This window comes from Drosophila eugracilis, unplaced genomic scaffold (assembly GCF_018153835.1).
Source record: "Drosophila eugracilis isolate 14026-0451.02 unplaced genomic scaffold, ASM1815383v1 contig_952, whole genome shotgun sequence".
In the NCBI taxonomy this organism is placed as follows: Eukaryota; Metazoa; Arthropoda; class Insecta; order Diptera; family Drosophilidae; genus Drosophila; species Drosophila eugracilis.
The window spans coordinates 376,437-402,357 of record NW_024573870.1 but is presented as its reverse complement, the minus strand read 5'-3'; the positions used below and the strand labels follow the sequence as shown (position 1 = coordinate 402,357).

The following is a 25,921-nucleotide window of genomic DNA, read 5'->3' as shown; positions in this document are numbered from 1 at the left end:
CGCTAAGGTAATCGTTCACCCGATAACCTAAAATACGTTTGGTGGCGACATCTATGTGTGATATTTAAAATCATTTTTGACGAAACTACAAGCAATAATGACAAATTATTTGGCTTTCTTAAAAAGAATTTGTGTAGCTAAGAGCTAAACTTATTTTTAATAAATATAGTAAATAATTAATTAAGGGATTTAATTTACCGATATCCGTCATGTAATAAAAGCATCGATAGGTTCTGGCACCCTGGTAACTCTGTTCTATCGATAACAGTTGCTTTGCCGTGCGGTTAGATTTTGTGTTTTTTTGCATTTAAAAGGGCGAAATTGCACAATAATTTAATCAAATTTTAAAACAAATAAGCTTTAATAAGTAAGTGTGAAAGTAAGCCGACCAAAATAGATTGAAAACCTGGATGAATTTGGGATAAAAACGCATAAACAGCACGTTGTTTTATAGACATGACGTTCTAACCTAAAAACTGATGAAATTCCAAGTCCAGTCGGCTTTTTTATTTACATATATTATTTATAAGAGTAACTAAATATTTAATTTTTTGTTTTTCCAAAGATAATGGCTGCTCAGTTCTTCAATCGTATTGGCCAGATGGGCCTCGGAGTGGCCGTATTGGGCGGCGTTGTCAATTCGGCGTTATATAATGTGGAGGGAGGCCATCGGGCGGTCATCTTCGATCGCTTCACCGGCATCAAGGAGAACGTGGTCGGCGAGGGCACTCACTTCTTCATCCCATGGGTTCAGCGACCCATCATTTTCGACATCCGGTCGCAGCCCCGAAACGTTCCTGTGATTACGGGCAGCAAGGACTTGCAGAATGTCAACATCACGCTCCGTATCTTGTATCGCCCCATTCCCGACCAGCTGCCCAAGATCTACACGATCCTTGGCCAGGACTACGATGAGCGTGTCCTGCCCTCTATCGCTCCTGAGGTTTTGAAGGCTGTGGTCGCCCAATTCGATGCTGGCGAACTTATCACACAGCGTGAGGTGGGTAGAACTATGGGATTCTTTGATATTAGTTAAGAGGCGCTTATTGGGTTTGCAAATGTGGCTAAACCAGTTTAATATCATAAGTCTCATGCATCTTATAATTTTATTATAATGCTTCGAATGGGAATAACTAAGGCCCTTCAAAAGGGAACGTACTTAAATTGCTCAACTTTTATACACTTATTACAGATAATTGCATAAAAATTGGTATATAAAATGTTCCCTCTCACTTTTGAAAATACTATAACCACTACTAACTATGATTACTCCTTTACAGATGGTGTCCCAGCGTGTTTCCCAGGAGTTGACAGTACGTGCCAAGCAGTTCGGTTTTATTCTGGATGATATCTCGCTCACTCACTTGACCTTTGGTCGGGAGTTCACGCTGGCCGTTGAGATGAAGCAGGTTGCTCAGCAGGAGGCTGAGAAGGCGCGTTTCGTTGTAGAGAAGGCCGAGCAACAGAAGTTGGCCTCGATTATTTCCGCGGAAGGTGATGCCGAAGCCGCTGGTCTGCTGGCGAAGTCATTTGGCGAGGCTGGAGACGGTCTGGTCGAGCTGCGTCGTATTGAGGCCGCAGAGGATATCGCCTATCAACTATCCAGGTCTCGCGGTGTTGCCTATTTGCCTAGCGGACAGAGCACGCTGCTCAATCTGCCATCCACCATCGCGCAGTAGCTGGATGCATCTAGTTCCGTTAAGTTGTAACTACCTATAGCATTTACTAAGTACTTTTCGATTTTGTTTCTGCTGAAATATGCACTACTCTTATGCGTTCGCCCGACTGACTGGAGAATATTAAGCGAAACAACCAAAATTTGTCTCATGTAATCGGTTTTTCCATTATCTTCCTGATTGGGTTTTAAATCCGGTCGCAGTGCGCGCTTCGAATGCTGCTCAACTTTTGTTGTTTCCGTTTGAGTCATTCGTGTGCGCGTCCTGCTGAATTGGTCCTTAAGATCTGCATCTGGCTAAAACAACTCCAGTAAATCAAAGAAACACAGATCACAAACAAATTTCATAATGAGGAAAAAACAATAAATATTAAACCTTACAAAAGCTGCCTTTCTTATTGTCTTTGAATGTTATTTAGCGGACGGTATTTTGTTATTTAGTTAGGTCGCTATTTAAGCCATTTTATTACATTATTTAAAAGATTAGATTTCGATTATGCAGAATTTCAAAATTTTTATAAATGTTACATGTCAAGATTTTTATAGTGTTTTTATCAATTAGCCTCTCGCATTCAAATACGTGCCCTTTTTAAGCTATGCCGTTTATTATACTCCAAATATTCCTTTGCTTATCTCCACTCTGGTTCACTTCTTTTGCTTGGTTATGTAATCCCCCTCTCAAAGGCGCCATCGACCCCCATATAAACGCCATAGTCGCTCTTCCTATTCATTCGCATCTCAAGTCAGCCATAAATCAAATTGTAGTATTCTTTGCCCCAATCGACCCGAACTTCAGCCACCCGTAAAGGAGCATAATGTGGGTGGATGGGTAGTTGGGTGGCTGGGTGGTGCACCCAACGCATTAAAATCGAAAGCAGAGCCGTTGGCATGGCATATAAATCTGTTGATTCAGTCAAGTGATTTGCCAAAGTGGCTTCGTTGAAATGTCAGGCACACACACTTCCTTCGCACTCAGCAACAGTTGGTACACCCAGAGCGCCTGTTATCGCTCCGACACTGAAAAAAATAGGACTTTGAATCTTTGTTTAATTTGAATTTATTATTAAACAAAACAATATATGTTTATAAGCTGATTTCCTCTTGGTATTTCTTATCGAAGCTAAAGATAATACTATTCCATTTATTATTATTTTAATATTATTATTTAACTCAACTTATTTTTTACCAGTGGAATTTCCCCTCCTTGTTCAAAAGGCTCAACCTAGCTTACTTCCCCTAACCCAATGAGAAAGTGTGTGAGAGGATTGGAATATTTGACGTCACAATGACAAGAGCGGTTCAAAAAGCACGTCACATGTGATAAGTGATGCTCTGAAAACCAGTTTCTTGGATAAGCGTAATTTGTGCCATTCGGAATATTTCTCTTATTTTCTATGAATTTTAATTTGTTTATCTTATTTTGCGTGAATTTTTTTTACCGATGCTCAAGAAAACCCCTGGTTTTAGTGACTCACGATGGGGGATTCCTGTCTTGATCGCTCTCTTTTATTAAGGTAAGTGTGAGAAGCACGTGAGCTGAATTCAAGCCGACGTTTTTATGATCTCAACACTTAGGAGACACTGTATAATATATTTATATATAATATACTATATATAATGTATTTTATTAGCATGTACTTAACTAATTAATCGATTTTTAAATAAAATAATATAAATTTATTAAAAGAAATAAATTAATTTAAAGGCCTATACTTATCTGGATAAAGTCATATTTTTAAATTTTCCTGATTAAATGCGTTTATTATTTAATTTTTATGTGTTTTTTGATCAGTAATCAGTAATATAGTAAGAATAATATATATTCATCATTTTAACTAAAACAACAGTTTATGATGGAATCATATATAATATTATATAAAGAATCTCTTCTGATATCGAGTTTACTCTCCAGCCCACTGAGTCATTGACAAATAACGTAAAAGTAACAAAACCACCGCAAAGAACGCACACAAATCAAGCCAGGGCAAGTGCAGAATGTATTTTTACAAACCGCCTCTGAAGTTCAGCGGCTGCTGATTAGAGCTGAACCGGTCCTGCGGAAACGGCAGCGCTGCTGGCCTGCCTTTAAAAGCCTTGTCCAAGAGCGAGCAGCGCTCAGTCAAGAGATGAACGTCGAGCGCACAGCAACCCCAGCAAATTAAACACACACACCAAAAAATACTTGCAGCTAACAAACAATACTATAAGGTTAACTAAAGTTGGGCAGAGATTTAGTTTGAAACGGAAACAACGCTCGACGAGTGCAAATAATTAAAGGCAGTTAACTAAAGTGCACGGTGAGTGACCTAAAGTGCTTGGCCAACATAATGAGTGCATGCAAAAGATTCATTTCGGTGCTAACGCTGCGTATACGTAATATGTATCTAAAACTGGGCATCTAGCCTTGCTTTGGTTTAATTTCTAAGTTTTTTTTTTTTTTTTTTTGGTATCTGCATGTTTGTGTATCTATTAAAATAGGTTTTTGTGTGCTTATTTGCTGGCAACAAGTCGCAGTCTCAATGCCAACTTGTTTACGTTGTTAAAAAAGTGAATTGAGAAAAAAATAATCCAGTATAAATTAACGCAAGAATGCATTAAACATTCTAATTAACATATTAATCTGCAGTATGTACTTAGGCCAGGCATTCAAGCATTGAAAACGAAAACTTAAGATATTAACTATAATGTTTACTAGTATGCTCTTGATGTTTGCAGAGACCACAAGTGGTACTTATTAGTACTATCAAAAAGTTATCACCTCATGTAATTATAGCACATATTGTTTCCTATCAACGCCAATGGTATGGCTTATTGATAATGAACCCAGCCTAATCAAGCAAATTTCTTAAAGATAACACTAACCTACCAAAACAATCTTAATTTTTTTGGACCAAATCTGTCACAAATAAGCACTTAAAATTATCACCTCTTAAAATAATCACACTATCCTATCCTATTCCTATCAGCACTAAACTCTTGATTAATTGTTATTGCCAAACAAAAACTAATTTAAAATGAGCAAATCGACCACAAATAACACTAACCAACCAAAGCAAACTAATGGTAATGGTAAAGCTAACATTTTGGCGGATAAGCTGGATCCCAAGGTTTCGGTATGTCTATAGGGTCATCTTTCCAAAACCATCGAAATTCCATATTAATCTAGTTTTTCTTTGACCAACATACAGATCGACATGGAGGCGCCAGAGTTCAAAGATTTTGCCAAAACAATGGTGGATTTTATAGCCGAATATCTGGAGAACATACGCGAAAGGTAAGATACTCAATTAGCTTGAATTAAGTTTAATTTGTTGCATTCGATACGTATATATTTTATTTATATGGAATTTGTTGCTTGACCTCAGCGTTTTGCGTTCAATTCGAAAGTTCGTTCTGTTCGATGTTCCGGGCAAGTGAATGACATTTAGCACACGTTTTTCAGCATCTGAGCATTAGTCATGGGAAAGTCTCGCCGATCGGACCTTTGCATTGTTATATATATTTTAAAGGCTTTTAAAGCGACCTTCCCATTAACTCTAATGCCAAGTACTTTCACTGTTTCTTTTTTTTTTGTAATTGCTCTTGAGCCTAAAACTAATTAATTATTGTGGAATTAAAAAGGTTTTGTAAGCGTGGCGTGTCAAGGTCACATTTTATGTAGGTATAATTGTTCAGCCATTGGGCCTTGGGCAAAAAACGACTGTTGTTGCATTATTCTTTGGCAATTCTAACGGTTCCGTTTCCATTACCTTGAATCTCTGAGTGGGCAAAGTAATCAATTTTATTACATTGTTTTTCATATTGAGCGCCTGTTCAGATTGTTTAGCCATTTCCAGTCGCTAAAAATATTTGTTATCTGAGAACAGGTTTTAAATTTTACTTCAGCGTAAATATTATTGTTGGATTTATTTATACAAAAAATATTCCCCATAGGATTTCTTCTCTCTTTAACCTCTTTGGGTATCAAATTTATTCACCATTCCATCTTTGTTCAGAAAGAACACATATATATTAATATCATAAATATAAGAGCCTTTCTATTTTTATGGCAATAAACATGTTACATACACCAAATTGTTGGGCCCGGACTGCATATGTTCTGCACTCTAGCACATGCGTGCATACTTAACTCAATTGAGTATCTAGAACGCTTGGTGGGTAATATGACCTCCTGCGAGTGGTCAGCACATGTTTAAAGATAAGTGCTATAAAAGGTTTCCCGCGGTTAGGGATATACCGATCCGTGGGTCTAGAGATAAGGATTTTCAGTTCTCATGATTTTAAGAAATAAAATCAGTTGGAAAAATCAACTGAACAATGTTAGACGCTTGTTTCATTTACAGCCTTTCTAACAATCAATTTTTAATACCCGCAAGATGTTCATTATTCCGATGAGAATAGCACAAAAATGAAAATAAAATTCTATCGCTATCAGCTTTTCCTTCTTTATTCTTCTTATCAGCACTTCGCTACATATTGCTATTGATTTTTATTGCCACTGGCAACAAGTTGCGGGTGGTTCCCATTCTCCCTCAATTCCAAATTGCTTTGTGGGCTAACTGAGTTTCACAGTCAATTAGTAAGGAGCTTTTCCTGAATGGGGCAGTAAATGCAATCAAGAAGCTAACGCAATTATTTCCATTACAGACGCGTTCTGCCGGAAGTGAAGCCTGGCTACCTTAAGCCCTTGATTCCGGATGAGGCACCCGAGAAAGCCGGAGAAGTGGCAGGATGTGATGGAGGACATCGAACGGGTCATCATGCCGGGTGTGACCCACTGGCACAGTCCCAAGTTCCATGCCTACTTCCCCACGGCCAATTCATATCCAGCCATTGTGGCTGATATGCTGAGTGGTGCTATTGCCTGCATCGGATTCACCTGGATCGCCAGTCCTGCGTGCACGGAACTCGAAGTGGTCATGATGGATTGGCTGGGCAAAATGCTGGATTTGCCAAAAGAATTCTTGGCCTGCTCCGGCGGCAAGGGTGGCGGTGTCATCCAAGGAACAGCTAGTGAGTCTACATTGGTCGCCCTCCTGGGTGCCAAGGCAAAGAAGGTTAAGGAAGTGAAGGAGCTGCATCCAGAGTGGGATGAGCACACCATCTTGGGCAAGCTTGTGGGCTATTGCTCTGATCAAGCTCACTCCTCCGTGGAGCGTGCTGGTCTTTTGGGAGGAGTAAAACTTCGTTCTGTTCTTTCGGAAAATCATCGGATGCGTGGAGATGCTTTGGAAAAAGCCATCGAAAAGGATCTGGCTGAAGGTCTGATTCCATTTTATGCCGTGGTTACCCTGGGCACCACCAATTCCTGCGCCTTCGATTACCTGGATGAGTGCGGACCCGTGGGTAACAAGCACAATGTATGGATCCATGTGGATGCTGCCTATGCTGGCTCTGCATTCATCTGCCCAGAGTACCGTCATCTGATGAAGGGTATTGAATCAGCTGACTCCTTCAACTTCAACCCTCACAAATGGATGCTGGTGAACTTTGACTGCTCAGCCATGTGGCTGAAGGATCCCAGTTGGGTTGTTAACGCCTTCAATGTAGATCCTCTGTACCTCAAACACGATATGCAGGGATCAGCTCCGGATTATCGCCATTGGCAAATCCCACTGGGTCGCCGTTTCCGCGCTTTGAAGCTCTGGTTTGTTCTTCGCCTGTATGGAGTGGAGAATCTTCAGGCTCATATCCGTAGACATTGCAATTTTGCCAAACATTTTGGCGAACTTTGTGTGGCTGATTCGAGATTTGAACTGGCTGCTGAGATTAACATGGGATTGGTCTGCTTCCGACTGAAGGGAAACAATGAGCAGAATGAAGCTCTTCTGAAACGCATCAATGGACGAGGCAACATCCACATGGTTCCTGCTAAGATCAAGGATGTGTACTTCCTGCGAATGGCCATTTGCTCACGTTTCACACAGTCCGAGGATATGGAATATTCGTGGAAGGAGGTCAGTGCCGCTGCTGATGAAATGGAACAGGAGAAGTAATGTGGTTTTACGGGTCTAATCCGGGTTTTAATTATAAAATAAAATATAATAATTTAATTACAACAAATTGTTAAACAGTGGACCAAGATACCATTAAGTATTTCGACTAATAGTTAAATATCTAATGGTTAAAACCGGATTAGACCTAAATCCATTTTTCACATGCGACATGTTTAGGGAATTTACATCGCAACAAAAGATAGAAGGACTATACGCCCTCCATCGCCACATTAGACTTTAGGTGTCCTATCATCGTATCGTTGATGTTGTTAATGCTTTTATTGTTAACGTTCTACGCGTAATTAAAACATATGTATTCTGCTTAAAAATACAACAAATTGTAACTATAAATTTGGGCTAGTGCGTTTCTACTTTAATATACTGTACAATTTTGCAGCCAATTTGGTTTTCGATCCCATTTAACCTCTGTGCTTGCTATTGCGATAGAAATCAATAATGCGTTGAGCCTCTCGGATGCCACTGGAGCGGGCGGCATCGATAGTTCCAAAGCCATTAAGTGATGTTGCATCTCCAGCAAAGAGTAGGCTTGGTGACTTCTCGCCAAGTGGAGCGGCCAAACGCTGGACATCACGAGCACTGCTGCTGATGGAGAAGTACGGACGTCCGCCCAGGTAACATGCCGAGGAGCTCCAGTTGGAGCGCAATAATTCTTGTGGGTATGGCACCAGGTGCTTGCTTATACAACGCCTTAGCAAACCGGTTATTTGCTCCATAAGCTTATCATCGGGTAGCTTTTCAATCTCCTCGTAATACCCGCCACCCATACGCACTTCCAGAACATGCTGACTGCTTTGCACCTGGCTGATCTCCACCACCTGCTGCGTCCAGTTGTGTTCTGGAGTCTTTTTCAGCGAGGAATTTAAAAGCGTTCCCAGTGGTCGCAAGTTACTCTTTAGCCAACGACTAATAGGCTTTTTGTAGGACATATAAATCTTGAGGGGATTTCCAAAGCCAAGATTTCGAATGGCCAACATTTTGTCTAGCGGCAGCGTGGGACGGAATAGGATTTCAGCAAAGCTTTTTAGCACACCCAGAGGCAAAGTGCATATAATGTGATCCGCGCTGTAAAGGCTGCCATCCAAACATCCTACACTTTTCAAAGGCGCTGGTGTCCACTGTATCTGCCCCACTGGCTTGCCCGTCTGCAGATGCTGCTTGTCCAATTGCTGGATAAGATCATCTACCACATTATCAAGACCGGTGGGCACATATAGCGGGCGTTTTTCCTGCTGCACTGGAGACTTGGTTATGTGTTCGATGTTCACGTACTCCAGGCAGCATCCCAGAACGCTTCCGAACTCCTTGAAGAGCGACTGAAAGATCTCTCGTGCCGCCAACTGATCCTCCGGCTTTTGGAAGGAGGCCCCAATGATGCGATCGCTTTCGGCCCTAAAGTAGTTCATCACATTGTCCAGAGATTGCAGGTCTCCACCGGTTTTTACACGATCGGAGAGCTTAAACCCGCGGCAGAGCTGCCGGAAAAGGGTGTCGATAAGCTCAACCATGGCTGGCTTAATATGACATCCTTCTTGCTCCACTTTAACATAGGTAGTTCGTACCGGTTGCTTAATCTGCTTTCCTAAGCCTTCTGTATTCCGCAGGAGTTCGTACATTGAGTCCTGAGATCCATCAATCTTAACCCACTTGGCACCCAGTTCACAATAGGTGTCGCCGAAGCGCTGTGTGTTGATCCTGCCACCATAGCGTTCAGTTGCTTCTAAAACAACTGTTCGCCGGAAACCGTGCGATAACAGATGTTGGGCGGCCGAAAGACCGGCTAGACCTGCGCCGACTACAACTATCCGGGCATTTTGTCGGGCTGCCTCCAGATCCCGACTATGGTGATGTTCCCCGATTTGATCCGCTTGGAGCACCCGTGCATTGTATAAGCTGCGCCTGCTGGCCAGTTTATAACTGCGGGTAGAGAAAGAGGATTTTCCATTTGAGGTGGCAGTCTGCCAGTCCAAATGCGCTGGTTTGGACCAACGGCACTTCACTTACCATTGCATGGCAAGCGCACTGGTTTCCTTGGGTTCCAAAACGGGTAAGAAATGTTTTTTGAAATAATTTTGTCCGATAAATTTGGATTTTGTTGTAAGCACTAGGGGTGGCACCCTAAGCTATCGATTCTTGACCTTTGGCGACAATCGAATGGAGCATACAAATTATATCGATACTTTAGCTTGAGATTTTCAGAAATTAAGGCCACATTAAACCGCCAATAATTTTATTTGAAATTTCTTTTTATTAAAAATAAATAAATCTTTTTCTCTACAGTCTAGACCTAAGCTAAGTTTATAACTATTATGATAAGGCACTTGAATATAATAGCCAAATATTTATATCATACCAATACGAACAATTATGAACATTTTAAAAATCACTTTCAAAAGCCAAACAATTTAAGTGCGAAATGCTTATTTATTTTTCTCATTTTTTTTATGAACATGTGATAATCTAAGTACTATTATGTGAACTAAAGACAACCTATACATAAAAATAGTTTAATCGTTTTTCTCACTGAGACTTCTCGTGCGTTGCGTTTTCGGAGGTCAGATGGATCTGGAAGTGTTGTGCGAGGTCCGCCATGTTTCCCGATTTACGAGATACCAAAGATTGTTCCGTTAATAGGTCGGTCAACTGGGATTCGATCTCTGTCCAGGCGAAATCAATATCGGAGTCTTTGCAATCCATTCCGCATACAACGAATCTGAGGAATTGGCGCCCACCATGCTCTGCCTTAACCATGTAGATTTTCTTGCGATCCATGAGACGTTGCAAAAGCTGGGTCGTAATCTCATTGCTACCTTTTGGGCGGAAGCAAACCAATCCCAAAGCTCTAGGAGCTACTAGTTCAAATCGTGAATCCTTGATCACAAGCTGCTCAAACTGTTTGGCCAACTCGATGTGCTTACGAACATGATTCCTCAAGCCCTCGGCTCCCAATGTGCGGAATGTAATCCAAACTTTTAGGGCACGGAAGCGACGTCCCAGTGGGATTTGCCAGTGTCGGAAATCGGGAATTTGCGATTGACCCTCGTGCTTGTGCTTCAAATATATACGATCCACATTGAAGCTATCGACCACTTTGTTTGCATCCCGCAGCCACATGGCTGAGCAGTCGAAGTTGACCAGCATAAACTTGTGCAGGTTGAAGTTCAGCGAGTCAACGCGATCCAATCCCTTTCTAAGATCCGAGCATTCGTCCAGGGCAAATGCTCCCCCGGCGTAGGCGGCATCTACATGAAGCCATACCTTGAATTCCTCACATACAGCGGACAAGGTTTCGATATCGTCGTAGGCACAAGTGCCTGTGGTGCCCAGGGTAGCGACGCAGATTACCGGAATTTTTCCTGCCGCCACATCCTCCTCGATGGCTTTCTTCAGTGTCTCACCTCTAAGCACAAAATCCTCACCAGCCGGGAGTAATCGAATGGGCATGGCGGCAAGGACACCAGCCTTTTCAATGCAACTATTACTCTGATCTGAAGAGTAGGCCACCAAGCGACCACGTACTTCGCTCTCGCTGAGTTCCGGATGAGATTCCCTGTAGCTGACCACCGCCTGTTCCCTGGCAGCCAGGACAGCCACCAGAACGGCCTCACTAGCCGATCCCTGAATGACACCACCGCCGGGTCCCTCGCTAGAGTGCTGAAAGTGAGCGGGCAGCTTTAGGAACTTGGCAAGCCAATCCATGACCACCACTTCAAGTTCTGTGCATGCGGGACTGCAGATCTGCAAAAGATGGAAGTAAATTAGTTTATAGATATGATAAGTTTAACTATAATTATATTAATATTAATTAATATAATTTTATGTAGTCTTTGTTAAGTCAGCATCTCTTTAACTACTCTTTTAGTCTTTTATGAAGCGTAAGGGTAATTTATTCTTTTCAATCTGATACTTTTTGATTTTATATAAATGCAAATTTTTCCATAGGCCTTCCTCATGTAAGGCCTCAGCACAATAACTTTATATCGTGACAATTGCCGATTGATTTGTGTGAAAAACTCTCTTCGATCTGGTGCATTGGCAACCTGTTTGTCAAGTTCTTGGATTCACTTTCACCCACCGCGCACAATGGGCGCCCATTCAGCCGGCCAAAACAATGGTAAAAAGCGAAATTTCTCCACCCATTTCACCTGCGATCCGACCTACCCAGCTGAATCCAATGACGGCGAACCCACTGGCCAGCATCTCTCCCACAATGGAGGGATAAGAGGTGCTAGTGGGATAGTAGGCGTGCATATTAGGCGACTGCCAGTGTGTGAGACCTGGCTTGATCACGCGATTTATGTCCCCAAGGACTTCTTTCCACGACTCTGGCTTATCCGGCATTTCTGTGGGCAGTAGGTCCAGAAGATAACCCGGTTCCACGTTGGGCAGGACATCATCATCGCGAATATTTTCTAGATAGTCAGCTATAAAATCAACAGCCGCCTTGCCAAATTCCCGAAACTCCTTGGCATCCATTTCGCTGACTATGTTTTAATATCGTTTTCTATTTGCACTTTTCACGTTCTGTTTGTTTTGGTTTTATTTTTCAGTTTTCGGTTTGTTTATCCAACACGAATTCCAATTCCGAATCTGTTGATGCTACTCCAAGTCGCCTGAGGTTCACTCTGAAACCGATCGCCGGTAACGGCCGGCTTTTATACACCGACTTCTCTGGACAGCCTCCAGAGCTGTCGCTTCAGCGGTTTTTCGAAATCTGGCTATTGTACATTTTAAAATGGAAAAAGATATTTTTTTAAATATCGGGAAGTGCTAAGGCTTTTATTAGGATTAACTTCCTAAAATACAAATTACTCGTTTAGAAGTACTTTCTGGGATCATATTTAGATACGTTAAAATTACACCTACTGTTGTGAATATTTTTAATAAATTCCCACAAAAAGTATTAACTAATTGCTCCGCACAGTAGGACCCGGAGCGTGTGTAATCTATAATATTAGGGAATAAACCGGGCGTCGGGAATAGAATTTATTCGATCGTAAATGATTATTGCATATGATTATAGAGGATAAATTAGATAAACATTATCTTAATCGTTAAGTAGTAGTACCTATCGACCATAAATTATGTTTTAATAGAAAGTCACAGATTTGAAATACCTTTTGCCTACCAACTGTTCCCACTTTTCGTTGAGGCTTTTGCTGCTCTCTTTTGTTAAGTTAGCGCTCTCTTAGCATTTCTCTCTTAACAATAACGCTTAAACAAATTACAGTTCTTAAAGTCAATTAAAGTAGGTAGGTAAGGCTGCTTTTATTGAACCATAATTTTAATATTATATAATTTTAAGTGCCGGTTTGAAAATTTTATCTAAGCTGTTTATTCTAATATGCTAAGATCAATGAGCTGTAATGTGTGTGTCGCGATAAATTTATAAACGGTTAATGAGTAATAGATATTTTTGTCAACAATCACTTTTTGTTTCCACATTAGCGTTGAATTTTTATAATCGCAACGACTTACATTTTATGAACGTTACATCTCTGACTTTTAACGACGAAATCGACGATTTCAATTTATATTTTATATTATGGGTAGGAAAAACCAAACTCCATAAATAAAGTCCATTATAAATAAGACTTGCTTTCTTGACTTATGTAACTTTAAAAGATGATTATCTTTTTTATTCCACTTACCCAACTAAATCCAAGGACTCCGATGCCAGCGATCAAAAATTCACCGATGATAGAACCTGTCGACGAAGAGGATGGAAAGAAGGCATTGAAATACGGTGACTGCCAATGGGTGAGGCCAGGAAGGATAATGTTCTCCAGATCCTTAAGGACTTCCCTCCAATGCTCCGGCTGTTCGGGAATCTCTTTGGGTAGTTGATTGATCACCGCATATGGAGCTGTGCTTGGCAGGACATCTCTATAAAAGGGTTAGAGTGTCATGAGTACGTTTTGAAGGATTATGAATTTTCCAAGACACACCTCTCACGTATGCCACTCAAATAATTAATGAGAAACTCTATAGAGGCATGGCCAAATTCACGAAACTCATCAAAGTCCATGACAATGGATCCTGATCCTAGTTTATCCAAAGAAAAGCGCGATTTTTAGGGGAAATATTTGAATAGTTATCCGCTCGACTAGTTCCGCACTTGTTCACCGCTGACATTCGAATCTACAAATGAGCTGGCTGCGCTTTAACCAAGTCTCAATGAGCTCCGAATCTCAATAATAAAAGTCAAATGGAAAACAACAAAAATCCGGCTATGTGTGAAAATGTGCAGTGGCAGCAAGTTTTTTGTCTTCTTCGCCGTCTGTGGCTTGGCCCATTGCCAAGATTAATGTTTATGTAACTACCAAAAAATACAAAAAAACACACAAAAAAAGAAAAATAAAAAACAAGATCGCCAGACAAAAGTGAAAAATGTCGAAGAAGAAAATTTAAATTTAAAGAAAACGCTTGTTAATTGTCTATTAAAATGTGTTATCCAAACTTTAGCACTGCTTACTAAATCCCCGTATTTCTCTCTTACTCACTGTCAATCCGGTTCCATATCATCCACATCATCAGCAATTAACTGTCCCAAGTCGAGCCCATTTGGCAAAAATACTTCATGTGTTTAACCATTAACGGCTCCATTAGATAGCCACAACAAAGCGTTGGAAAATTTGAAAGTCAAAGTCGATTTTGTAACCGCGGAAGTGAAGCACCCGACTGGGATACCACAATGTAGTATGGGATTGTATTGGATGGGATTGGATTGGTCTTCGTTGAGTGCATTTCATCAGCAATTTCCATTCACGATCACTTTCAGGGTCACGCTGCGTTTTTATGCTCTTAGCCTATATATTTTTATACCCGGTAACTCGTTAAGTTCAAGGGTATACTGTGTTTTCGTGTTGATGGTTGGCAATAGGATTTAAGTTAAAGGAAAACTTAAACTAAGGAACATTAATTACTTTACATAACACTTTGGAGACTTGAGTACAAACTACTTCCTAACGAATTTAAGTGGTAGCAAAATAAATTTGTCCATGCATTGTCCATCCAATTTATGCATTTTGTAAAAGATTTAAATTGGTTTTAATAAGTGAAGTTAAAGTACGACTAACTTGTGTAGCGACCCATGCATTCCAGCTGTTGGCGATGCTTGGCTCCCCCCACCCGCGAAACCCAACCCAGCCCATAAGCGACCTTCTTCTAGTGTCCACTTCTGTGGGTGGATGGGCCCACCATTGGGAACGGGCGTATTTGGGGTTTTCTAGGATGGCGTTGGGGTTTTTGGGGTTCAAAGTGTTTGGCAAAGTATTTGGCGCGCTCTAAGCGGCTCATAAATAAATGCGAAAACAAAATCGTTTTTGCAGACGCAACGCATTTGAGGGGTTCTTGGGATGGGATGGAGGGCTGCTATACCATACATATAGAGATATAGAGGTTCCGAAACTACAGACAGACAACACCTTATGCAGATACAGCAGTAGCATGGAACAACAGGGTGATTCGGGTAAACTTTGTTTGGCAATCCCCTACCCCGCACTTCATGGACTTCCAACTGCGTCGGCGCTGGAACGATGTCGAACCCTAGGAATAGAATCGCCACCCACCCACTTTAATGGCGACGCTGGGGCGATAAGATAATGCCATTGCCTGCGCATGCCTGGAAATTCTTTTAAGCTAGTTCTTGTTGCTTTTGCCTCTATCAACCGATTTCCAATGATTTTCAATATAAAGGGGCGGTGCCTGTTTTCCCCTGGAAGCCCTGTTTTTTGGTGACCGCGCCGCGTATTGACTTGGACTTTTGAGTTAAGTTTCTCATATTTGTTTCGCCTCTGCCGACGTCGCTGCTGACTTTTAAGTGCTGTTTACTGTTGTTTTGGGGCCAACGAAGGTGTCGCTCGACGTTGGTTGGCTTTTTGTTCTACCCACTTTTCTTTTTATATTTTTTTTTCCTTTTTTTCTGCTCCTGCACTTTTGCAGCTAGAAATTCTTGAGGAAGAGGGAAACAAAAGTTTTCATATATTTTTGGGCTGTTGTTTTCTTTTTTTTTTCGAGGGGGTCTACAGTTTTTACGTTTTACAAATATTGTAATGCTTTTGGTATTTTTGTTGAGATTGGGGAGAGGGTGTATGGGATCGGAGAAAGAGAGTGATACACATGCGCATGGCCAAAAAACAAGCATAAAAATGTCGTCGCTGCTGGCGTTGTCGCCTTGTTGCCATTGTTGTCCTGCCATTCAGGGCTGGCTGTATGCATTTTACCATATCATTTGTGTCACATTAAGATCAATTGGTAAACACACACACATCGGCCAGCACGCTTTAATACGTATACACGCATTGCCTACCCATATGGGCGGCCAAAAGGCAAACGGCATAAAAAGTATCGTTAAAAGCTCTCACAGTCCAACAACAAAAGCGTGAAAAAAGTGCGCAAAATAAAAGGAAAAATAAGAAAAAACCGAAAAAAAAAATAAATAAAGACGCAGCGCGGCAAATAGGGGATTCCCACTAGGCAACAATAACAACGAACAACCGCTGTCAGCCGCCTGACAGTGTTGCCATGTCCAGGGTTGTCGCTGCCACGTTTACCGCTAGCCGTGCCGTTTACCGTTAGCTATGCCGTCGCCATTTTGCCGCAATCGGTGCACATTTGCCGTCGTCGTTTCCGTTAACGAAACCGTTACCTTTACCGTTGCCGTCGCCAGAATGGCGTTCGCATAAAATCGTATTCGAGTGCAAATTTAATCAAAATAAAACGAAATAAAAAGAAAAATATTTACCAAAAAAAACGAAAATTTTAATAAAAATTATTTTATAAATACTGAAATTTTGTGTAAAAGTGGTTAATCAAAATTATAAAAGAGGGTAATTTCAGTTGGTTTTAACATTGCCGTTGCAATGTGAACAAACAGAATACAATTCTGAGATGTTCTTTGAACTGTCAAATGAACGACAATAACAAATATTTTATATTTGTAATGTACATTGCCATGAAAAACTTTGTGTAACTTTGTGAGTGTCAATAGAAATAGTTTAAACTAAAATTTAATTTTAAAATAAAATCGATTTCGCAACTTTTTGATTCCTATTAACATTTGGGAAAGACATATAACACGTATGTTGTTATGATATTTAACCTGAAACCTTTTCCTATGAATAGTTTGAACTAATTTTAAAAAGATTGAGCATAAGCTAAACCATTAAGAAACCATTAATGTCTGGTTAAAGTTAACCTAAAGTTAACCTAACGTTTTGCCTTCATATTGTTTGTATTTGGCTTATTTTGGGTCAGTTACCAACAAAACAAAAACCCATTGATAGTTTTTTTTTCACACGGACCTTGACTCTTCATTGATATAGATAATACTGACCATCAGTAATATGCCTCCACACGCAAATTCACCTCGTGCTAGACGATGAATAGATATTGGCTGATCACATATATAGCTTCTGATCAGCTTTGGCCCTTTCCGACTTACATAAAGTTCACCTGACTTTGCACCCCAAAGATAGATGGTCTAGTGTCCCCCCGGTGTCGCAAACAAATTCAAATTGTTCAAGTCCCTCGCTACTTTAACTGATAGAGCAGCCGTTCGTTGGGCACGATTCAAACCGAACCGCTAGCCTAGAATCTACAGTAAGAACCGAAAGCCCAAAGAGACCGCCGCGATAAGGAGAAAAACAAAAAAAAAAAACAGTCAACGGGGCCGCAGTTCTGTACGAGCCAATGCCAGTTATCGAGCAGACAGCGATCCCGCCTAGCGGAGTATCGTTTTAACGCTAAAACGGTACGCGAGTGCGTTAAACTAACTAAAAATACCGATTCCTTTATACCGTATAGGTCTTTATAAAGAGATACCGTGTGCTAATTGATATAAGAAACCTATAAATATAACTCATACGACGCGTGTACAAATCGACGGCCCCTTAGCAATGATGCAAACCCTGAAACCACCGCCACCGCTACATCATCACCACCAGCACCAGCTTCAGCATCAGCATCAACAGCAGCCACATCAACTTCAGCAGCATCCGCAGCTGCAACATCCTCCGTTGCAGCAGCAACAGCATCTGACAGTCATGGATAATCACCAGCAACATCAGCCGCATATCCATCAACAGCAGCAGCAGCACAATTGCCACCCACGCCGCAGGCATCTCACCTGGTCGGTGGTGGGCAGCAACAGCAGCAACATCCGCACCACAATCACCTGGCTGTCGACCAGGATGACCCAAATCCCGAACTGGTGCTTGCCTTAATTTCCAGAAACCGTGCGCTCGAGGGTAAGTGGCCAAGTCATGCCATCTTTGATTTTGTCCTGTCCACCTGAGCACAGCCTAGGAAATTTCCCTGCACAGAGAAATAAATTTTGTGTTTCGGATGTCCTTGAATACTCACTAGTTTTTTGTAAAATATTAAGAATTAACTAAGGATGGAATATATTATGATCATGACCTTTCTCTCGAAAAACACACACATTTTAGAAATTTTTCCAAATTCAATTTTCATACTTAAAGTTCCTCTTTTGTGTGACGCAGACTAAAATCATTTCTTGGAATATTTTTTTATGTGTGGGCCGCGTTTTAATTATGCAAAGTTTTTGTTTACCGCTCGGCCTTTGTTTTTATAAACCACCAGAAAAGGTCTTGCCATGAAGATGAGTTTGGGTTATGAGGTCGGGTCTTTTAGGGACATATGAGAGCCTTGCGGTTGGCCTGGCTTTGGTATTTCCATTTCCATTTCCATTTACCTATTCAGACCCGGACCGGAAGCTTAAGTGTTTTTCAATTAAATACGAAAGCTTTCCCGATGGCAGACCGCCATCTTCACATCTCCGAGAAGCTCATTTCGAATGCCCTTTTAGGTGGGCTCAATGTTGTGGCTGCTCGGTTTGCCCGCCCACTTTTTTATGCACTCGCCTTGGAGAATATATATGTTCCAAGGGAACAGCAATATATAACTGACGAAACTCCAGAAGAAAGTTTTCTTGGACGAAATATGCTGAATAACCACCCAAGGATATGATTTATGACTGCTTGGTTTTTCTGCTGGTCAAAGGGATTTCTTTGTTGGAGCTGCTTAAACCGTCCAAGTAAGATACCGGCATGTCACATTTATGATTTCGTTTCATGTCCCCCCCATACTATAAACACATGTCTATGGATGGTTTATCCCTCTTGAAAATCCCACGCCAAATCAATCGGCAATCCCTGGGACTAAAAGCCAGTCCAGAAAGTTGACAACTGACTGCGGATTGGAGTCGAGTGGAGAAGATGACATCGGACAGAGACACGCGCCGGTGACAACGACAAAAGCCGTAACCAAATCCAAAGGCGAAACTGTTGACAAACTCCAAAATGTCTCCGGTATTGTTGCTAATGCGCTGGGAATACCCAGGAACCAGGAGAGGCGGTCCAAAGCACGTGTCCCCGCGACAATACGGGCATTGAAAAGAGCAGACTCAGACGATTTTCCCGTTTTCCCGGCTTCAAGTGCGGCGGGATTTCGTTTTTAGAACATGCGTAATTACAAACAAATAAATATATAGGCGGGGTTGGAGGGGCGGTACCCGGAAACCGCATGTGCTGGGACCTTCAGATCGCCTTGGTCGAGCCTTCGCCACGTGTCACTAATATACGCTGCATCCCTGGCAAAGTGCGTGCACTTTGGAAAATCTGGATAATCGGGAACAAAAATATAGTTTTAAAATGTTTTATAAGTATTTTACTAGCCCTTTGATTATCTTAGAAAATCAGAATTTAGCTAAATATTAATCTTAAATTCTGTATTAAAGAAAAACTAAGCATGGAATTTTTACAATGTTTACAACTCATTGAAAAAGTGTAGACTCACTTTTGTATGTTTTTCATTAATTTGTTTACCAGTGTATTTGTGTTCTTATTTCTCCTACAAACTTTTCCCTCAGTGCATCTGGGCAGGGTTAAGCTGGTGTAGCATGGCGGTTCGGTGTCCCAACGGACTCGAGTGACGTGTGCCGGGCGACGTGCAAAAACGAGCAGAAAAATTGAATTATGCGCTTGCGGTGCTTCCTTGCACCCCCCCCTCCGTATCTTACCAGCCTTTTAGAATACCTGCCCTACCCTGAATCCCTGAAAGTCCCACCCCTTCCATCACCCGCTTTTGGGCAATCGACAAATATTTTGTTATTTGCGCATAAACATATTTATCGAGTTTGGGTTTGGTTTTCTTTTCGCTTGTTTCAAGTGTGTAGTGTAGAAAAAAGGGCTGGAGGAGCGGCGGACTGCGCCCACGGGTGTTTTGTTTCACCCGTTCGCCTGTCAAAAATTGTGTAAATATGTTTATCATTTCCACTTGCCCACGGCGGGCCGCCGCAGTGCACTTAGCGCTGAGCAAACAGACGATCCACCCCGCCAGCCAGGACCTCAGTGTCCTGTGCCTTCGATTTCCCAACGCACTTGTCGCTCAACGGATGGCCGCGTGTCCTTCGTTAGCAGTTCTTGTGTGGCTTTCCTATTAAGGGAACCCTCCATCCAACCCTGAACCGCCCCCCCCGTAAACCCACTCCAAAATTCGGCTAAGCGTATCCGTTTTTGGTTTGTTCTTTCCTTCCTGACTTCCTTCCTTCCCCTTCCCTTCTATGAACTCCGGAATGGGTTCTCGGCAATTGTTGCCTTTAGCTTATGTAATTTGTCATAATGTCAACAGGCGCAGATCACGCAGTAAGAGCAAACACTTCATTCGAGAACTGATTGTCCATTGAAAGCGCTGAATAAAGTTAGCGAACCCATTTGAAGCGGAAAGTGATTAAATAAATGACTTTTAAAAAGGGCGAAATTGCTCTTTGAAGAGTTTTTTAATGTTTGGCTTTATGCTTAAGGTCTCTATTAGGTTTGGATCAAAGAGTAAAGTTTTTCTTATACTGGAAGTGTTTCAATAAGTAGTTTCATCAACTTCTTTTTTATTTCTGTGTTGGCCTTGTCCGAAATTTATTTAAATATAAATTATAAAATCAGTATTTTTCTTCTTTGAAGCTGGGATCAGTGTTTCCTCTAGAGGAGGCACAATAAATTTGGGAAAGTCCACTAAGCCATCTACATATAGGTGTAAGCTATAAGATAGATAACAGGGCCGTTTGCATTGCCGATCGAACGCATCTCGTTGGTCAGCAACTCTCGCAAATATTGACGAACGCCCTGAATATCACTCTCACTGGCAAAAGAATCGATGGCCACATGAACCTCCCAAAGAGCGTTAGTTTGTGGTATGCGCTCGTATCCGGTGGCCGATTGATAGCTACTCTCGGGGGTGTAATCAGAAGTCTCGGAATCGGAATCCGAGTCGGAAAGTGATTCCGAGTCAGATAAGTCATCATCAGTGCAGATGGAACTCGTTCTTGATTGCATCTCGTGCAGAATAGATGGCCAACTAATTGATCTTTCCATCTGTTGACCAGAACGATTAACCGTAGCCTTTTCGGTAGCTTCTTCTTTATCATGGAATCTGGTGCTTAGATCTGAATCCAGAAGCCTTGGTTCAATGTTGTTTTCGGATTGCGATCGTTTAAGTTTGTTTAGCTTTAGCATCTTGTTAGTTGTTTACCTAAGAAGTTATATTAATCCAGTTCCAGGTCGTAGATCTGCGAAAGATTCGAATCCAAATCAGACTTGCAATCAAGTTCGGTGCTTGTGCCAATATCAGCAGTAAACTCGGTTTGGGTATACGAATTGAAAGTCTTGAATATTCTGGAAAGATCACGTCGGAAGATGTTGTAGGCAGACAAGTTGATGTCAGACATCTGAGAGAAAATAAATCCGTTTGAACAGAAACGAACTTAATTTTGAATTATTTTTCTACCTACCTTTTTTTTTTTGATTTGATTTTGATTTTGATTTTGAAGTTTTATCGAAATGGGGTGCCTTGATTAAGTAAACGGGGCAACGGAATGTTAACTGAATGTTTCTCAAACTAGGACAAAAATGTCAAGGTTACTTGTTTAACTTAAAACATATTAACTTTTTATTTTTAAAATTAAGGTGAAAACTCTTATCCCTTAGAAAATACAAACTTCGAACGAGAATTAATATCCCATCTACCTTCTATAAGATTTCCTTACTTTTTCAAAAGCAAAGCCCCCCCCTGGGGACATCAATATCTTATACCTTTTCGGTGACCCCAATACCATCGGAGTCCGCTGTCTGTGAAGCACACTTTGAGCATTTTTCATTGCTGGAAAAACAAGAATGAAGTCCCGAATGGAAGGTAAAATTGTGGGTCTATCAGAATGCCTCCCCAGCTAAAGTCTGGCAAACAAAAGCAGGCCCAGAGCCAAGTTGAGAAATCAGTTGATTCTGTTATTTTTCCCAGTTATTGTTGGCTTTTCGTTTTCCGTCCGCTCCTTCCTTTATGGCGTCCACATAAATCATTTTTTCGCCATTTTTCCGGATGCTGGCGCTGCCTCCTCCTGGCACATTTCCTCATCCTGCATATTTGATGGCTTTCTGGGTCTGCGCTTAGCATCGACGACAGCTTTTTGACTAGCCAACTGCCGGCTGGCAGGTAAGCCAAGCGACTACCTCGCCACCCACAAATTTCCAACCACCCACCTTCGTTATTTTTCTTTCTTTCTCTACGTCTGATGCTCCCCCTTGGAGGGTATTTCTTTCTCTTTTTTTTGTCGGGGGGGTTGAAGGAGAATGTTCAAGTTATGTTAAGTAAATAATGGGGCGTTCATATGACTCTGGAAACGTGTGGGCGTGGGTTTCTATGGGGTAAAGGCCCGTCTTTGGCTTTTTCTTCTCTTAAAAAAAAAAAAAACTTTTAGCAGGAGGGTGGTGTACACAGTCATGTGTGTTTTTGCAGTCAACTGTTTACTTTTATATTTCTTGGCTGCTTAATAAAATAAAATAGGAATTTCGCTTCGTAAAAAATAAACGCCAAACAAATGGTCGGGGGACGTCAGCTGAGAATAGCAAGACATCTGGGACTAGACTTTAATAAGGTGCATAACATATTTGTGTGAAATTTAAATAATTGATTTTAGAAAAGGTTTCGAAATAAGGATTTCGCTAGAAATTACATTTGCCAGGATTGCCTAAAATCTTGCCAAATCATAAGGTTTAAAATGGGGAAAAATAATATAAAAATATATATATTTGAAATGGAAAAGTATATATCAAAATCTAATAATAAGAATCTTAAAGTTTTAAAAGCCTTAAAAAAATTTTAAATATTCTTAAAAATAGAATCAACTTAGCAACAGATTTCTTGGAATCAAATGAGGGAAATGGTTTGACTCATCAAAATTTCCTCTTACTAAATATATCAGCCTAAGATATGATATCAGGATATCATATATTAAACACACAAAGTGAATGAAAATGCTTAAAAAGAAAACTTGGTTGAAAATTTGATTTAGATTTTGTCCCTTTTCCAGAATTGCCTTGCACTCTCTCACCGCAACGCACAAGTTCTGTAGATTTTGCAAAGTAAAAACTTTTTTCGCTGCTTTGCAGTAAACAAGTGAGATGGTACGAAAACATTGCGCAGCTATGTATACAAATATATATATATATAGTTCTACAGATATACACATATATATATATATATATATAGGGTGTGTCCCCCTTGAGTGTGTTTGTAGAGTGCCTGTGGCGGGCCAGCAAGACAGCAACATTGCGCTGTTGCAATGCTGTATGTAACCAAAGTGAACTGAATATTTTTGTATTTGTGCAGCACACTTAGAGGAGCCACACATTTCCACATCCACATTCATCCCCCCCCCTCAGCCACAATTTTCCAGCCACTCCCCATTTGGCAGCTGGCAAAAGCTGTCTCAATGTTGCTCTGGCTTCTATAAAAAACAATATCCCGCAGCGAACTTTATTAAATTACACGATTTTGACAGTTAAGCAACAGCCAAAAGCCCCTCGAATTTCCACACTCCACCATCCTCTCTTCTGAAAATCATAATTTTTCTTATTTTATGTAATACGCTCGAAGCTGCCAACAACCCGGAGAGATAGGAACATCATCCTCGTTCCCATCCTCATCCTCCCCCATCCACCGTAGAGCTGTCTAGCAACGTGTTGGGGTTCAGCAGGAGCTTCTTGGTAGTATTCCTTAGGGGCCGGTTTAGGCAAATACGAGTCGAAAATGCTGGCAATAACAAAGTGAACCGAGATGTGTTCTTATTTTTTCTTATTTTATTTAATTTTCATACCCTTAAAAAGAGTTTTATGAGTTTATCAAAGATTATTTCTCAAGTTTTTAATGTGTAATCAAAAGAAGAGTTTATTTCTTAGTTATTAATTAACTTTTTCTATGACTTCTTCTATTCAACATTTTATAGAAGTGTATTTGTATTTCGGTTAACCAAAAGTAGTAGTAACCTCCCAAGAGCTTTTATTATTCTACTGAATCCAAAATCCTTGCGTTGGTAACCGAGTTGATGGTTCATTTGCGTGGTTTCTAGCCCTGTGGCAGTTACCAATAGAAGAGGCTGAAATTTCAGGGGTAGCAGCCATGGTTAGCTACTTTCTGTTTTTTTTTATCATTCCGCAATTAGCGCACCCATGTCCGCTCCCGCTTATCATTGTCTCCGGACTCTGGAGCAGTAGCTTCGGGTTGGCGGGGAATATATCGTTTTGCTGCTGGGTGTAAATATTTGAACGGCATTTTCAGTCGATATAACTTGAACATTGATAAGGCTTTAACCGCGAGGTATCTAAGTATCTGGGTATCTGGGTATATCTATAAATACCCAACGTGTGCATTCTTCTCGTTTTCTCGTTTTTTTTTCCATGTATTGGTGTATCTCTAAAGTTCTTATCATTGTCTGGTACAAGATTTGCCCATTGAGAAGGCAACACTGTTGTTGACACTCTGTTTCATCGGTTACAAGGTGCCTGCCCCTCAAGCTCGGGGGTATGGGGGGTATGAATACAAACACCGAATGTACCAATTGATAAGACTAGACCAAGAACATGAAACAGAAACTGTGTTCGCTGAAGAAGTACGAGTACGATGGGTTTTGCTAACCGATCTATGTTTGTGGAGGGAGGGAAAGAAGTGATTTTTATGGTTTTATTGGTATTGCAGGTCTTCCAACAAAAAAGAGAAAAAGGGGAAGCCATCTACCCCAGGCAGCGTTAAATGAGGCCTATTAACATGAATCCGCTGGATAATGCACACAATTTTTCTTTTCATACCGCTCAACCCCTGAGAAGTGCCACTCCCACTCTTACCAGCATTTCCACTACCACTTCCGAATTTAATTCAACCCTCCACTTTTCAGTGGCGGTCCTTTTATGCTCTTATTTTATCACTGATTATTTTCCACATCGCTATGCTCTTTGTCTCGCGCTGGCCCGGACTCCTTTGTCCGAAGCATATCTAAACAGGTGGTCCCAGCAGGTGGCTATAAAGCCAGGATCCTTTGTCCATCGACTGCCAACCATTTCTCCTCCCCATTTATGCAGTATTTACCTTTCAATCAAGTCGGGATATAGTTGTTTGAATTTTTGATTCCATCTTTTTGTGTTTGTTTGTTTTTTCCTTTTTGGCCAGCAAAGTCAACCGCACATTATTAGCAACGAAAGCCAGGCTTTAGGGTGATTATGGATCTCAATTATATATGTTTTTAAGTTGTTTTGGTTATGTTAAAAGCTGTTAAAAGTACCCTTTAGTTACCTTTAATTACATGTCTAAGCTTATTGTTCTTTCGTTTCTGTTGCCATCCAACCAAACATTTGAATGAGTCACGAACTATGATCGAGTAAGCCACTAATTTTAGCTGAAATTATCTCTCTGGGTTTTTTTTTTCGCTAGTTATAGATAATCGCGGCAGAGACAATACCAAACAATCAAAGTGTTATTATTGGTATAGCCATTCACGTGGGATCCACTTCTGTATATGCTGGAAATGCTGTCATTATAAAACAATCTAATTCCCGATATGTCATTTTTCAACAATAATAGCCGCGATTAGTTAACTTATCAATATTTCCAAGGAGAGCCTGATTTCTGTCTCCTCCAATCGAAAGAACAGTCGGGGAACAGGTGGAAAGTCTAGAAGTCGATAAAAAGAAAACCCATTTGGGATGAGACAGCCATGTGGTGAAGTTGCAAAGGTGAACTCAACCGAACGGAAATAGAGAAAACCGATTGCAGATTTGGTTTTTTGTTTTTTGTTTTATTCTAAGAGTTTTGCACTTATAGGGGCTTATCGAACTCGGCAAGTCAATCCCTTACCGATCTCATTGAACCGATCACAGAACAGATAAGT

At 41.0% G+C, this 25,921-nt stretch overlaps 7 protein-coding genes across 8 annotated transcripts in view; 3 read left to right on the top strand and 4 right to left on the bottom strand.

Moving 5' to 3' along the window:
- Window positions 1–254: 254 nt before the first annotated feature.
- LOC108106848 (protein l(2)37Cc) lies at window positions 255–2,055 on the top strand. The gene is made up of 3 exons (XM_017214090.2): window positions 255–367; window positions 566–1,000; window positions 1,281–2,055. Exons 2-3 carry the CDS (start codon window positions 569–571, stop codon window positions 1,677–1,679), a joined length of 831 nt encoding a protein of 276 aa, XP_017069579.1. The 5' UTR covers window positions 255–367; window positions 566–568; the 3' UTR covers window positions 1,680–2,055.
- Window positions 2,056–3,808: 1,753 nt separating this feature from the next.
- On the top strand, window positions 3,809–8,022 carry LOC108106844 (aromatic-L-amino-acid decarboxylase). The gene is given in 4 exon segments (XM_017214085.2): window positions 3,809–3,972; window positions 4,864–4,949; window positions 6,323–6,386; window positions 6,388–8,022. Coding segments are annotated over 3 exon segments (1,428 nt in total). The 5' UTR covers window positions 3,809–3,972; window positions 4,864–4,869; the 3' UTR covers window positions 7,672–8,022.
- Window positions 7,932–9,820, bottom strand: LOC108106846 (protein anon-37Cs). The gene is made up of 2 exons (XM_017214088.2): window positions 9,694–9,820; window positions 7,932–9,606 (listed from the first exon to the last, which is right to left on the bottom strand). The coding sequence occupies exons 1-2, from the start codon at window positions 9,699–9,701 to the stop codon at window positions 8,091–8,093; spliced, it is 1,524 nt and encodes a 507-aa protein (XP_017069577.2). The 5' UTR covers window positions 9,702–9,820; the 3' UTR covers window positions 7,932–8,090.
- Window positions 9,821–10,093: 273 nt separating this feature from the next.
- Window positions 10,094–13,867, bottom strand: LOC108106845 (3,4-dihydroxyphenylacetaldehyde synthase). 2 transcript variants are annotated; one of them, XM_017214086.2, is made up of 3 exons: window positions 13,638–13,867; window positions 13,341–13,575; window positions 10,094–11,427 (listed from the first exon to the last, which is right to left on the bottom strand). In XM_017214086.2, the coding sequence occupies exons 1-3, from the start codon at window positions 13,715–13,717 to the stop codon at window positions 10,210–10,212; spliced, it is 1,533 nt and encodes a 510-aa protein (XP_017069575.2). In that variant the 5' UTR covers window positions 13,718–13,867; the 3' UTR covers window positions 10,094–10,209. The 2 variants fall into 2 exon arrangements, with proteins under 2 accessions (XP_017069575.2, XP_017069576.2); XM_017214087.2 differs by lacking the exons at window positions 13,341–13,575; window positions 13,638–13,867 and adding an exon at window positions 11,851–12,326.
- A 1,537-nt stretch (window positions 13,868–15,404) lies between these two features.
- LOC108106843 (LIM/homeobox protein Lhx3) overlaps window positions 15,405–25,921 on the top strand; it is a 28,416-nt gene continuing 17,899 nt past the window's right edge. Inside the window, 2 exon segments of the mRNA XM_041819778.1 lie at window positions 15,405–17,784; window positions 17,787–17,939. Coding sequence (XP_041675712.1) covers window positions 17,589–17,784; window positions 17,787–17,939 — 349 coding nt within the window. The 5' untranslated portion in view covers window positions 15,405–17,588.
- LOC108106851 lies at window positions 20,730–21,221 on the bottom strand. The gene has a single exon (XM_017214093.2). It carries the CDS (start codon window positions 21,219–21,221, stop codon window positions 20,730–20,732), a length of 492 nt encoding a protein of 163 aa, XP_017069582.2.
- On the bottom strand, window positions 21,251–21,592 carry LOC108106853. Its single transcript, XM_041819779.1, has 2 exons — window positions 21,497–21,592; window positions 21,251–21,433 (listed from the first exon to the last, which is right to left on the bottom strand). Exon 2 carries the CDS (start codon window positions 21,431–21,433, stop codon window positions 21,251–21,253), a length of 183 nt encoding a protein of 60 aa, XP_041675713.1. The 5' UTR covers window positions 21,497–21,592.

Bases quoted from the DNA above. Each gene is read 5' to 3' on its own strand.
- LOC108106851 (XM_017214093.2), bottom strand. From the start codon at position 21,221: ATGCTAAAGCTAAACAAACTTAAACGATCGCAATCCGAAAACAACATT.
- LOC108106853 (XM_041819779.1), bottom strand. From the start codon at position 21,433: ATGTCTGACATCAACTTGTCTGCCTACAACATCTTCCGACGTGATCTT.
- LOC108106848 (XM_017214090.2), top strand. From the start codon at position 569: ATGGCTGCTCAGTTCTTCAATCGTATTGGCCAGATGGGCCTCGGAGTG. The intron at 1,001-1,280 runs GTGGGTAGAACT...ACTCCTTTACAG, and splicing joins AACTTATCACACAGCGTGAG to ATGGTGTCCCAGCGTGTTTC.
- LOC108106845 (XM_017214086.2), bottom strand. From the start codon at position 13,717: ATGGACTTTGATGAGTTTCGTGAATTTGGCCATGCCTCTATAGAGTTT. The intron at 13,576-13,637 runs GTGTGTCTTGGA...ACCCTTTTATAG, and splicing joins TTGAGTGGCATACGTGAGAG to AGATGTCCTGCCAAGCACAG. The intron at 11,428-13,340 runs GTAAGTGGAATA...CATCTTTTGCAG, and splicing joins GAGTCCTTGGATTTAGTTGG to ATCTGCAGTCCCGCATGCAC.